Raw genomic sequence first — 12244 nt, forward strand, 5'->3', positions numbered from 1 at the left:
GTGAGAGTGGACATCCTTGACTTGTTCCTGATCTTAGAGGAAATTCTTTCAGTTTTTCACCATTGAGAATGATGTTTGCTGTCGGTTTGTCGTATATGACCTTTATTATGTTGAGGTAGGTTTCGTCTGTGCCCACTTTCTGGAGAGTTTTTATCATAAATGGATCTTGAATTTTGTCAAAGGTTTTTTCTGCATCTATTGAGTTGATCGTATGGTTTTTATTCTTCAATTTGTTAATATTGTGTATCACATTGATTGATTTGCGTATATTGAAGAATCCTTGCATACCTTCTAGTGTAGTTTTCATTTTACTTATTGTTCATCTCTGTTTGTCTGTTCTTTAATTCTTCTAGGTCTTTGTTAAACATTTCTTGCATCTTCTCGATCTTTGCCTCCATTCTTTTTCCAAGGTCCTGGATCATCTTCACTATCATTATTCTGAATTCTTTTTCTGGAAGGTTTTCTATCTCCACTTCATTTAGTTGTTTTTCTGGGGTTTTATCTTCATCCTTCATCTGGTACATAGCCCTCTGCCTTTTCATCTTGTCTATCTGTGAATGTCGCCTCCTGTACATGCTTATGAGGTTCTTTAGCCTATTCCATTTGTCTCATTTTAGGTCCTCTAACATCGTTTGTTTGTCTGTTGCTGGCTTTCTCTCCATTTACAAATGGCTCATTTTCCATGCTCAGTGGAATTGCACTGCATTAAACACTGCTTCTCTGCTGATAGACTTCTGTCTTCTAGGCTTTTATAGTGAGCCTGCTTAGCCATGTAATAGTAGGTTAATTCCCTCTGGACCAGAGCCAAATGGGTGTTTCTGAGGCACAGAGAGTGGGATGTGGAGCTCCTTGGAGTTCACTGGCTTGGTGGGAATTTGACAATTTATGAAACCTGTTTCTATCTGCTGGTCTCCCAAAGAATGGGCAGACTTTCTTCTTTCACTATTTCTCTAATAATTAGTGATGTTGAGAATCTTTTCACGTGCCTGTTGGCCATATGTATGTCTTCTTGGGGGACAGTCTGAATTCTTGCTGAAAGTCTTTGACATTTCCTGGGTCCACGTTCCTTCCTTCCTTCCTTCCTTCCTTCCTTCCTGCCTTCCTTCCTTCCTTCCTTCCTTCTCTCACCCTCCCTCCCTCCCTCCTTCCCTCCCTCCCTTTCTTTCTTTCCCTGTGTTGGGTTTTCATTGATGTGCACGGGGTTTCTCTAGTTGCATCATTGCAGTGTGTGGGCTTCTCTTGTTGTGGAGCATGGGTTCTAGGCACGTGGGCTCAGTAGTTGTGGCACACAGGCTTAGTTGCTTCTGTGGCATGTGGCATCTTCCCGAACCGGGGGTCAAACCCGTGTCCCCTGCATTGGCAGCCAGATTCTTAACCACTGTGCCACCAGGGGAGTCCCCACGTTACATTCTTAACAATGTCTAACCTTATTTAATTCTGCTTAATTTATCTACCTCTTTTATATTGTCTCTGTGCATTTGAGACCCAAGTTTCAGTTCTTTGGCCATCATTTAGGAACCGTATGACCTTGGGTAAAGCATTTAACTTCCTTATACCTCTATTAGTTAATCTGTGAAATGGATGTATTAATATTGTTCCTGCAGAAAGGCATGGGACTAACCCCAGATAATGGCTTTGAGTTTCCTTCCAACTTCAGAATATATGATATTGATTCTGTTTCTCTGTTATAGTCATCATTGCTTGTTAAGGATTTTAATTTTAGGGTAATAGCACACTAAATTGGAATTGTTTTATTGAGAATAGTAATCTACTCGATTCTCTGTTCTCAGGAACTGCTTAGATTCAACTCTAGTTCATGAAACATTTAATTTTAGCACCCACTGTGGTGGAAACAGAAAGATAATTCAGTCAAGGTCCCTACCCTGAAGGAACTCACATTCTAGGAAGGGAATGGGAGTGATTAATTAATTCTCTGAGGGGGTTATGAAGGAACTAGTACAGGGAAAATAATTTAATCTGAACCTTAAAGAATACATAGGGATTTTCCCATTAGACATGAGTAATTAGGTGATTTCAGGCAGAGGGAACAGCATCTGCAAAGGTACAGAGAACTAAAAAATCATGACATGTTTAAGGAACAAGAAGTCCTCTGTATTCCTTGAGCATAAGGTGTGGGTGTGTGTATGTGAGTGTATGTGGGGGGAGAAGAACAATGGGGAATAGATTGGTGAAATAGGATTCAAATCATGAAGGGCATAAATGAATAACAGAGACATTTTGTTAATTTATATGCTAATGATGAGGAATGGATGAGCAAGGGCATCAGGAGGTCTGATGTGATTAACCTGATTTGATTCTTCAGTCCTCAGCAGCCAGACCTGAACACAGGCAGGCATAGCAGTAGAGTTAAAATTTAAGTGCAAATGACTATGTTAAAAAAGAAGCCTTTACCTTTAAAAATACATACTGAAATATTTTTGTATGAAATGATGTGATTTGCTTTGAGATAAATCAGATTTATCTCAGAGGTGGAAGTGTGTGGGTGTGAGATTGCGATTTGTAATAAACATATATTTGGTCCTGTCCCATTTCTGGCACAGAGCTCCTAAAACCCTTGGAATTTCCTGTGATGAGAGGGATAAAGATGTGTCTTATGTTAATGAGGTGACTTTTGGACCCACCTAAGGATGGGGGCTGTTTGCCATGAGAGCCAACCATGTGATTAGAGCGTTGGAACTTTTGGTCCCACTGCCCTGACCTCTGGGGAGGGAAGAGAGGCTGGAGGCTGAGCTTAGTCACCAATGACCAATGATTTAATCAATTATGCCCTTGTAATGAGTCCTCCATAAAAACCGAAAAGGACGGGGTTCGAAGAACTTCTAGGTTGGTGAACACATGGAAATTTGGGGAGAACAGCATGCCTGGAGAGGGCATGGAAGCTCCATGCCCCTTTCCACATACCTTGCCCTGTACATTTCTTTCATCTGCTGTTCCTGAGTTATATCCTTTTAGAATAAATCTAGTAAAGTTCTGTGAGTCACTCTAACAAATTAATCAAACCCAAGGAGGGGGTTGTTGGAACCTCCAGTCTATAGCCGGTCAGTCAGAAGCACAGGTGATAATCTGGACTTGTGGACTTGTGACTGGCATCTGAAATGTGTGTGTGTGTGTGTGTGTGTGCACGTGTGTGTGTGTGCGTGTGTGTGTATGTGTGTTGGGGGTGGAGTGGGGTCAGTCTTGTGGGACTGAACCCTTAACCTGTGGAATCTGATGCTTTTCCTATGGGTAGATAGTGTCGGAATTGAGTGGAAATGTAGGATACCCTGCTGGTGTCCGAGAATTGCTTGGTAGTGTGGGAGCCCTACCCCCCCAATGTTGGAATTGGGGTGCAGAACCTTTTATAGTGGGGTGGATGAAGCAAGATTTGCTATGATTGTTGAAGCAGGATGATAAATACATGGAGTTCATGTATTTGTACTTTCTATTTTTGTATGCATTTGAAATTTGCCACAATAAAAAGTTAAAAAAATGGTTAGTTATGGGTATGTAATTCAAAATGTTATCATTTATTCATTCATTCAACCTTCAGAATTAATTGAGCATCTACTCAAAAGAGGTTCAAAACAATAGGTGTTTTGGAAAATTTTGGATCTTAGTATAAAGAGCTTGCAATCCAAGAGTAGAGGTGCTATGCACATAACACATAACTCAATTTAAGATAAGTTGGAACATTATGAATTCCATATCTGAAAAAAACAGATCTACATGAAGTACTGTGGAAGTTCTGGGGAGAGATTTTTTTCCAGCTCAGGGGAATCAGGGAAGACTTGATAGTGAAGATGGCATTTGAGCTTTATTCATTCACATAATTCAACAGATATTACTGAGTCCTACTGTATGCCGAATACTGTTCTCAGTCTTAAGGATCCAGCAGTGAACAAAGCTGATAAAGATCCTACGCTTGTGAAATTTACATCCTAATGGGAACAGATAGACAACACCTAACAAACATAAGTTTTATCGTGTGTTAGAAGATGAGAGATGTTACAGAAAAAAGAAGTAGGGCATCGTGAGGGAGGTTAGTAATGTTGGGGGTAAGGTTAGGGAGGGGGGGTTACAATGGTAAACAGGGTGGTCAGGTTGACATTTGGGCAAACTCTTGCCAAGGGAATTGGCCAAGTGGATATTCGCGTGAAGAGCCTTCCCTCCGAGGGCACAGCTGGAGCAAAGGCCCTAAGTGGGGAGTCTGCCTGGTGTATTTGCAGAGCAGCAAGAGGACCAGCGAGGCTGGAGCAGAGTGAACGAGGGGGAGAGGAGTTGAAAATGAGGTCAGAGAAGTAATGGGGAGGGCATGGTGGTGGTGGTGCCAGAGTTGGGGGGCAGACCTTCTAGGGAATCATAAGAACTTTGGTTTTTACTTTTAGTAAAATGAGGAGCCAGTGAAGGATTTTGAGCCAGAAGTGTAGCATGATTTGCTTATAGCTTACAGTGATTCCCTGACTGTTATGTCGAGAGCAAATACTGGGGTGGGGACCTTTTAGGAGGCTTTTGGTATAATCTTGCCAAGAAACATTGGTGACTCAAGCTAGAATGATAGCAGTGGATGTGGTGAGAAGTGGTCATAGTTTAGTTAGAGCTTAAAGGCAGAGCCAACATCATTTCCTGAAAGATTGGATGTGGGATTTGAGAGAAAGAGAAATGTCAAGGGTGACTAAAGAATGGAATTGCCCTCAAGGGAGAGAAGGAAGCTGCAAGAATGACAGTTTTCTGGGGGGAGGGAAGAGCGGCAGTTCAGTTTTGGACATGTTAAGTTTGGGATGTTTACCAAACATCTGAGTGGAAGTCAGGTAGGTAGTTGGAGTTTAGAGTTTGGGAGAGAAAACTGAGCTGCAGGTGTACATTTGGGAGTTACTGTCATAGAGACAGCATTTAAAGCCATGAGCCTGGATGAATTAATTCATCTAGGGAGTGAGTATAGGTAGAGAAGACCAGGGACGGACCATGGGCCATTTCAACATTAAGAGAACGGAAGAGAACCAACCAGCAAAGGAGCTTTTAGCCTCAAAGAGCCGATGATCTGTGAACCTGGGAAGTCAGTCCTCTAAGTTGAGGGATGAGCTTGAACAAGAGTGTGATGCTGGGGGAAAAAGCAGATTGTTGATAACCAGGAGCACATGTGTTTAGTATTCATATTTTTTAAGAATAGTTTTCTGTTGAATGGAGGCTTATTCACATTTAGGTTGATAATGTTAGTGCAGAGTTTAAGATTCCATTATCTAACTGGATTCATTAATTTACCCTCCCTTGCCTATTTTTATTGGGTCTCTAATGAAACTCACATTTCCTGTTTGGAGTACTCTCTTGTAAGGGGTCAAACAAGGATCAACAATTTTTTTTGGTAAAGGGCCAGATAGTAAATATCTCAGGCTTTGCAGGCTGTACAGTCTCTGATGCAGCTACTCAACTTGTCTGTTGTAGTGGGGAAGCTGCTACAGGCACATAAACGATGAACATGGCTGTGTTCCAATAACACTTGATTTTGGACACTGAATTTTGAATTTTATGTAATTTTCATGTTTCACAAAATATTATTCTTCTATTTTTTCCCACTACTTAAAAGGTAAAAAAGTCATTCTTTGTAGGCTGTACAAAGATAAGTGGCAGGCTGGATTTGGCCTACTGGCTGTAGTTTGCTGACCTCAGGCTTAAAAGATTTTTTTTTTCCAGGTCCACTTTGAACCAGATCATTCTGCCAAATGCATTGTTTTTTTTTTTTTTTTTTTTTTTTTTTTTTTTTTTTTTTTGTTTGTTTGGGGTTTTTGTGTTTTTGCGGGGTTTTGTTTTCTCCTTTTTTTTTTTTTTTTTTTTTTTTTTTTTTCTTTTTTTTTTTTTCCCCCAATTTATTTATTTGTGGCTGTGTTGGGTCTTCGTTGCTTTGCGTGGGCTTTCTCTAGTTGTGGTGAGCAGGGGCTACTCTTTGTTGCAGTGCGCGGGCTTCTTGTTGTCGTGGCTTCTCTTGTTGCAGAGCATGGGCTCTAGGAGTGCGGGCTTCAGTAGTTGTGGCACGTGGGCTCAGTAGTTGTGGCTTGCGGGCTCTAGAGCTCAGGCTCAGTAGTTGTGGCACATGGGCTTAGTTGCTTTGCGGCATGTGGGATCTTCCCAGGCCAGGGCTCGAACCCATGTCCCTTGCATTGACAGATTCTTAACCACTGTGCCACCAGGGAAGCCCCAAATGCACTGGTTTGAAATCAGTTACAAAGTGGGTTAGCCAGACTCTTTTGAGTCTGTTTTCAGCCACTGTTTATGCTGATTTGCATTGTCCGTGTGGCGTTGTACGTGACATATTAGTCTCTTTGATGGGTGAGTGGTCTGGGTGACCTCTAGGATCTAGTTCACGTCCATGATTCTAGTCCAGTGATTTTCTTAAAAAAAAAGAGAAAGAAAGAAATACTCAAAATTCTTTTGAAACTCTCCTCCATAGCTTCGGCAGCACTGTGGTCTCCCAGAGTTTCTTCCCGTGACCTTTCCCTCTCATTTTCCTTCTCAGGCTCCTGACTTGAATGTCCCGTTCCTGCGCTCTGTCCTCAGGCCTCTTCTTTCTCCCTTTTTCCACTCTCCGTGGTGACTTCCATCACGCTGTGACTTCAGTTACCACCTCTGCACCAGAGACTAACACGTGTGTATGTAGCTCTGACTTCTCTTCTGAGGTGGAAAGCAAGGTTTCCCATTAGCTAGAAGTTAAAATCCAAACTCCTGAGCCCAGCCCACACTAACTCTCCGTGCACTGCCTGGCAACTGGACTGGGCTGTTGGGCAGCTTCCAGCACGTCATCCATCCTTCTAATGCATCGCCTTTGCCCTTGCTCTTCCCTCAGCCAACATTACCCTCTCTCCTTGCTGCCGTCTCCCTCCCTGCTAATTCCCAGCACACCCCAAATTGATACCCTGCCCTTTGAGAACCCACTCAGAGGGCCACTTACTCTGCAAGATTCAGCTTAATGCCTGTACTTCTTGGAAGCCCTGTTTCATAGACAAGGTTCAATGTTTCCTCTGTGTGCTCACGGTATCTTACGCACATTTCCATTGTAGCCCTTGCCTTTATTGCTCTGTTAGGTCAAAAGTCCTTGAATATTGGTTGAACATCAAATATATTTATAAGTTGGTACCTTCACTAGACAATGCTTGGGAGCAGAGTTTGGGTCCCGCTAATCTTTGTAACCCCAGATCCTGACATTTAGAAGATACTTAATTTGTGTTAAAAAAAAAAAAAGAATGATTCCATGAGGACATGCTTATATGGGCTACACTGACTTTGATACAAATTAAAATATATTGACAGTCGTAGGCAAAATTAGACCTTTTTATGACTATATTTTATGTCTTTAACTACATTTATCTTTTTCTGTTGTAGGAGGAAAATTCTTCCCAGGATGGTCTCCCATTCAGAGTTGAGGAAACTTTTCTGTTCAGCTGATGCAGTGTGCTTTGATGTTGACAGCACAGTCATCAGAGAAGAAGGAATTGATGAGCTGGCCAAATTCTGTGGAGTTGAGGATGCTGTGTCAGAAATGTAGGAACAGTATTTACTCACCTTATGAAATGATAAAGAATTGCAAAGGAAGAGTGACTTTTGGATGACATGCAGGACCAGAGCCCAGAGCCTGATCTTAGTCCCTGCCTATGAAACATGGGCACTAGGCTTTTTCTTCCATCACTGAGAGCTGAATTTGGTAGTGTACATCATCCAACCATCCCTTTATACAAATATTTATGGCAAAAAAATATATGGTTGCCTCTGACAAACAAGTATGGATGACATACTCTTAGCTTGGTCAGGGGAATGATGACGATAAGTAACCAAAGAAGATGACCTGGGGGGTCTCCAGGGGTCCAGTGCTGTGTGGCCTTAGTGGTTTGTTAGAAAGCTAGTTATAGTTCAGAGTCTCTCCATGGATGCCTGGGTGAGAGTCCCTCCCTCCCTCCTGCCCTCCCTGTGTCACCTGCAGTCACTAGGTCATGGACCATTTCATGTTCAGCTTCCTTTGATACAAGAGTACGGGGCCTTTGGTTTCTTTCTTGGTTTACAAACACTGACAGCTTCCAAGGCAGGTACCTGTGGATAGTATATGTGGTTTTCTTAGCTCACTGGGTGGTGTATTTGTGGATGCAAAGGATAAAGGATTCTCTTTACTGATGTCTTTTGTGCCTTGGTCTCATTTGCTCTGCAAAATAGACTTAGGCTATTTTGGCTTCAAAATATTAATGCGATTCTCAAGCAAACCTTCAGTGGTTTATCCCAGGCCTCACTCACTCCCATGGCCATGCACCACGTCTGTTGTATGGTGGGGCACCTTCCTCGTGCGTGGACCTTGTGAGGAGCGGGGGAGGGTAGGTGTGTAAACTTCGAAGACAGCACTTAGCTGGCCTGATTTTTGGGTCTTCCTCCTAGGACACGGCGAGCCATGGGCGGGGCAATGCCTTTCAAGGCTGCCCTCACAGAGCGCTTAGCTCTGATCCAGCCCTCCAGGGAACAGGTGCAAAGGCTTATAGCAGAGCACCCACCTCACCTGACCCCCGGCATAAGGTAAGGGGCTCCCTGGTCTGGGTACACTGTCTCCCTATCAGCACCTGCATTTGGGGGCATGTCCTCCTGAGGGTATCTCACCATTACTTTAGAGCTCCCTTCTTTGTGGTTCCTTCGGTACTTGTATATGGTCTTGTCTTCTAGTTGGTCTTGCCCACGTCTGCCCTCCCTCTCTCCCCACGGAGAGCCTAAGCCTCCTCTTCTTCTTGTGTTTCTGGGTCCATGGGCAGAATAGAGTTGTGGAATGGTTTCCTAAAGCAGTTAATCCCCACCCACTAATTTCTAAGTGCTTTTAGAAAAACATATATAAAACATTAATTCATTAGGTGGTATACCTTGTCTGATGTACCTTGGGCAAATGCATTTGGAGAAAAAATATATTTGAGTTTCCTTTTCATGTTTTCTCTTTTATATTAATCAGCATTTGGTATTTTATATGTTTTTTGTTTTTATTTTTTCAGGGAGCTAGTAAGTCGCCTACAAGAGCGAAATGTTCAGGTTTTTCTAATATCTGGAGGCTTTAGGAGCATTGTGGAGCATGTTGCTTCAAAGCTCAACATCCCATCAACCAACGTATTTGCCAACAGGCTGAAATTCTACTTTAATGGTAAGTCTTTAATAGTAACATTTTCTCCTTCTTCTCAGTTTTAGTATTCAACATCCTAGGTAATGTCTGTTGGAATGCAACTCAAGCAAGGTGGCATCAGAGTTAAATGTTGAGGTAAAGGATTCTCTTTACTGATGTCTTTTGCACCTTGGTATCATTTGCCCTGCAAAATAGACTTAGGTCATCATCTCTCCTACCTTCAGTATCGATATAATCATCTATCTGTATATAAATGTCTGTACTGAGTAAAATGTTAGTTCTTATGTAACCCTCGTGACTTATTTTGTTATGCATCATATTTCAGTTCTATGAAAGCTCTCATGTATCTGAATCAGTTTAGACTCAGGAAGGAGAGTTAATTTGTGAGCAAGTCGCTGCACTTTAGCTGCCTTTGGAGGCACCTCCTGGCCCCTCTCTGGACCATCACAGAGCCACAGTTGTAGTTTTCTGTCATCTCAAGATGTCTCCAGTTATGTCAAGGGGTGGCTGACATTCTTAACACCAAATAATATTAATTAAAAATAAATTAAACGTGTTAATAGAACACTTTTTAAGGGTCTGTAGATAGAAATCATTAAAAAAAAGAAGTAGAGAATAAGTGTGGTAATTACTGTAAGAATGGAAATAATCCATCAAATATAAATTGGAATCTCCTCTTAGATGAAATTGTATATCAACATGTTTTAAATTAATATATTACTATTTCATGGTGTTCTGCCACCTCAACAAGTTTTGAGAATTATGACACTGGAAGCTTAGAGGATAAAATTAATTTACCCCAAGATGTTTATCATCTAAAGGAGTAACCTTGACAAGAGGTGTTTGTAATTTAAAAGCAAAGCTTGTTCATGCTGAGGAATAAGTGTGAAAGTCCAGCCTGTGTCACTTTACTAAAGGCTGTTTTTAGCTTTGTGAGCGACATGAAGGTGAGGCTATCATCTATGCAAAAGGCTGGCCCTACTGATACAATCCTGTGGATCTTTAACACTGTTTTAATGGCTCTTTTAAGGTGAATATGCAGGTTTTGATGAGATGCAGCCAACAGCCGAATCTGGTGGGAAAGGAAAAGTTATTAAACTTTTAAAGGAAAAATTTCATTTTAAGAAAGTAGTCATGATTGGAGATGGAGCCACAGACATGGAAGCCTGTCCTCCTGCTGTATGTATTAAGTGTGCTAATTTTTTTGCGTTTGTACTTTTACTATTGACAGCTGACTTAGAACTCAGTACAATCTGTGAGAGTTAAACAAAAACCTGTATCAGCCTAAAATAAAAAAACAAATAAAACAAATTCAATCTCAATATATTAATTGACTTTTTGCAAACCCAAGGAGGGTTGCAAATAAGGAACTTAAAAACCTTTTAAAACTTTCAAAGACCCCTGTCCCTGCAGGATGGCTGCCACCTCTTAGCCCGAGTATGTGCTCAACAAGGTTTGGCTTCATTTCCACAAATAATGCAGCTCTTATTACTATAACCGAAATTGTAATGTTTTATATTTGATAAACTATTTCCTCATACGTTATCTCATTTAATCCTTGTAACAGCCCTGTGAGGTAAAAGCATTATCTTCTCCTTTTTACTGATCAGGGAACTGAGGCTCAGGGAGGTTTGATACCACGCCCATATTAAGGCATTTTATTCCTCTGAATTAACATTGTTTTCTGAGACTAGCAGGAAACAAGTGCTATATAGCCAATATCTTAAGTTAAGCCAATATCTTAACTTATCACATGTCCCTTTCACGTAGGACTTTGACTATATTGTCTTGTTCTAACTTAAGAAAAACTGAACCAAAAATATAGTGGTGAACGTTTTACTACCTAGTTTCCTGAGCTCTAAAAATAGCATCTTTCTCTGTCAATGATTAAGCATTCATGGTTAAAGAATCTTTTGGGATCCTTCTAACACTACTTGAGTCAGTTCAAGATAACACATTCTTAGATGATTTATAGCCGATGTTGGGGTCGACTAAGTAGTGAACGCTGGGCTAGTTGAATAGCAAGGCATAAAATGCAGGGTTCCCTCAGGGGGCCCCCGATCCCGGTGTCCAGAAAGAGCAAAATTACAAATTCCAGATGACCCTACCAGTCAGAAAATGATACAGCCTGACTGAACCAAGAGAAAGTGGTGTGCATGCAGGTGTGTAGCCCTGGAAGGTGGTCAGAGGAATCTGTGCCCTAAAGGACGGTTAGCAGCCTCCATGTGGAGGCCTGGCAGGACTTGGTGGGGTGTGTGTGGAATTTCTAGAGGGAGGGGAAGCAGCAGAGCACAGTAAGGATGTACTAGCATGGTCCTAGGCACGAGTGAGCTTTCTCTTCAGCAAGAGAAGAAGACCCCACATACCAGGCACTCTGGTGTTACCTTTGGGTCCTGGGAAGCCCTGGAAGGCTTCTGAACCAAGAAGGAACAAGTCAGTGTGTTAGGACAGCTGAGCTGGTGCTGGCATGCAGAAAGGGCTGCAGCAGAGGCAGGGAGCTCAGTTAGGAGGAGGCTAAATTTAACTAGAAGGGAAGCATCTAGTTATTCCCTGCCCCCCCCCCACCGCCGCCCACCCTTGTATGGTATGAAAATAAAAATGAAGACAAAGGTCAAGTAAGAGAATTTTATACTTCTAAATTAGTGTATATTGTGTCTGTAGCCTGGCAGAAAAAGACAAAATACCATTTAAAAAGATCATTGACTAAAAGAAGGTATCACTGAGCAGAAATTAATGAAACAATGTAACTTTAAATAATTCTACCAGTGAAAAGTAGAGTGCTGCTAACACACTCTGGGGTTGTCATCTCCTTCAGCCCAGAATAACATGCCCTCCTGGGAGGGAGGTCCCTCAGTTTCACCCACGATGCCAGCCGGGAAATACCTGCTCTGGTCCTGATTCCAGGCCTCGGGCATTTCCACGGCACCACAGGCTTCTCTTTGATCTTCTTTCTCTGAAATTGTCTGGCCTGGAGGTGATTGCCACCTAGTTTAGAACTCAGATGTTTACCACCTGGTGTGGTTTTAGTTTTGTAAGCAATTGTCTTGGTTTTAAGAGGGCTTCAGTTCTCCTGAAGCCCACAATGTCCAGCTGAATGCATCTGCAGCAGTGGTG

At 42.0% G+C, this 12244-nt stretch overlaps 1 protein-coding gene across 3 annotated transcripts in view; it reads left to right on the top strand.

Annotated features, from left to right (window-relative positions):
* Positions 1 to 12244, top strand: part of PSPH (phosphoserine phosphatase) — a 41918-nt gene that overhangs the window by 28980 nt on the left and 694 nt on the right. For 2 of the 3 annotated variants that reach the window (XR_003003220.1, XR_003003221.1), the window contains exons 5-8: positions 7372 to 7407; positions 8410 to 8544; positions 9006 to 9151; positions 10161 to 10292. Coding sequence is in view for 1 of the 3 variants with exons in the window: in XM_024744653.1 (XP_024600421.1) it covers positions 7391 to 7530; positions 8410 to 8544; positions 9006 to 9151; positions 10161 to 10309 (570 nt within the window). In the remaining 2 variants the exon portion in view is untranslated. Of the gene's footprint in view, positions 1 to 7371; positions 7531 to 8409; positions 8545 to 9005; positions 9152 to 10160; positions 10310 to 12244 lie in introns of those variants that run through there. The other variant, XM_024744653.1, reaches the window with a different exon arrangement.

This window comes from Neophocaena asiaeorientalis, unplaced genomic scaffold, assembly GCF_003031525.2.
Source record: "Neophocaena asiaeorientalis asiaeorientalis breed wild unplaced genomic scaffold, Neophocaena_asiaeorientalis_V1.1 scaffold91, whole genome shotgun sequence".
Lineage (NCBI taxonomy): Eukaryota > Metazoa > Chordata > Mammalia > Artiodactyla > Phocoenidae > Neophocaena > Neophocaena asiaeorientalis.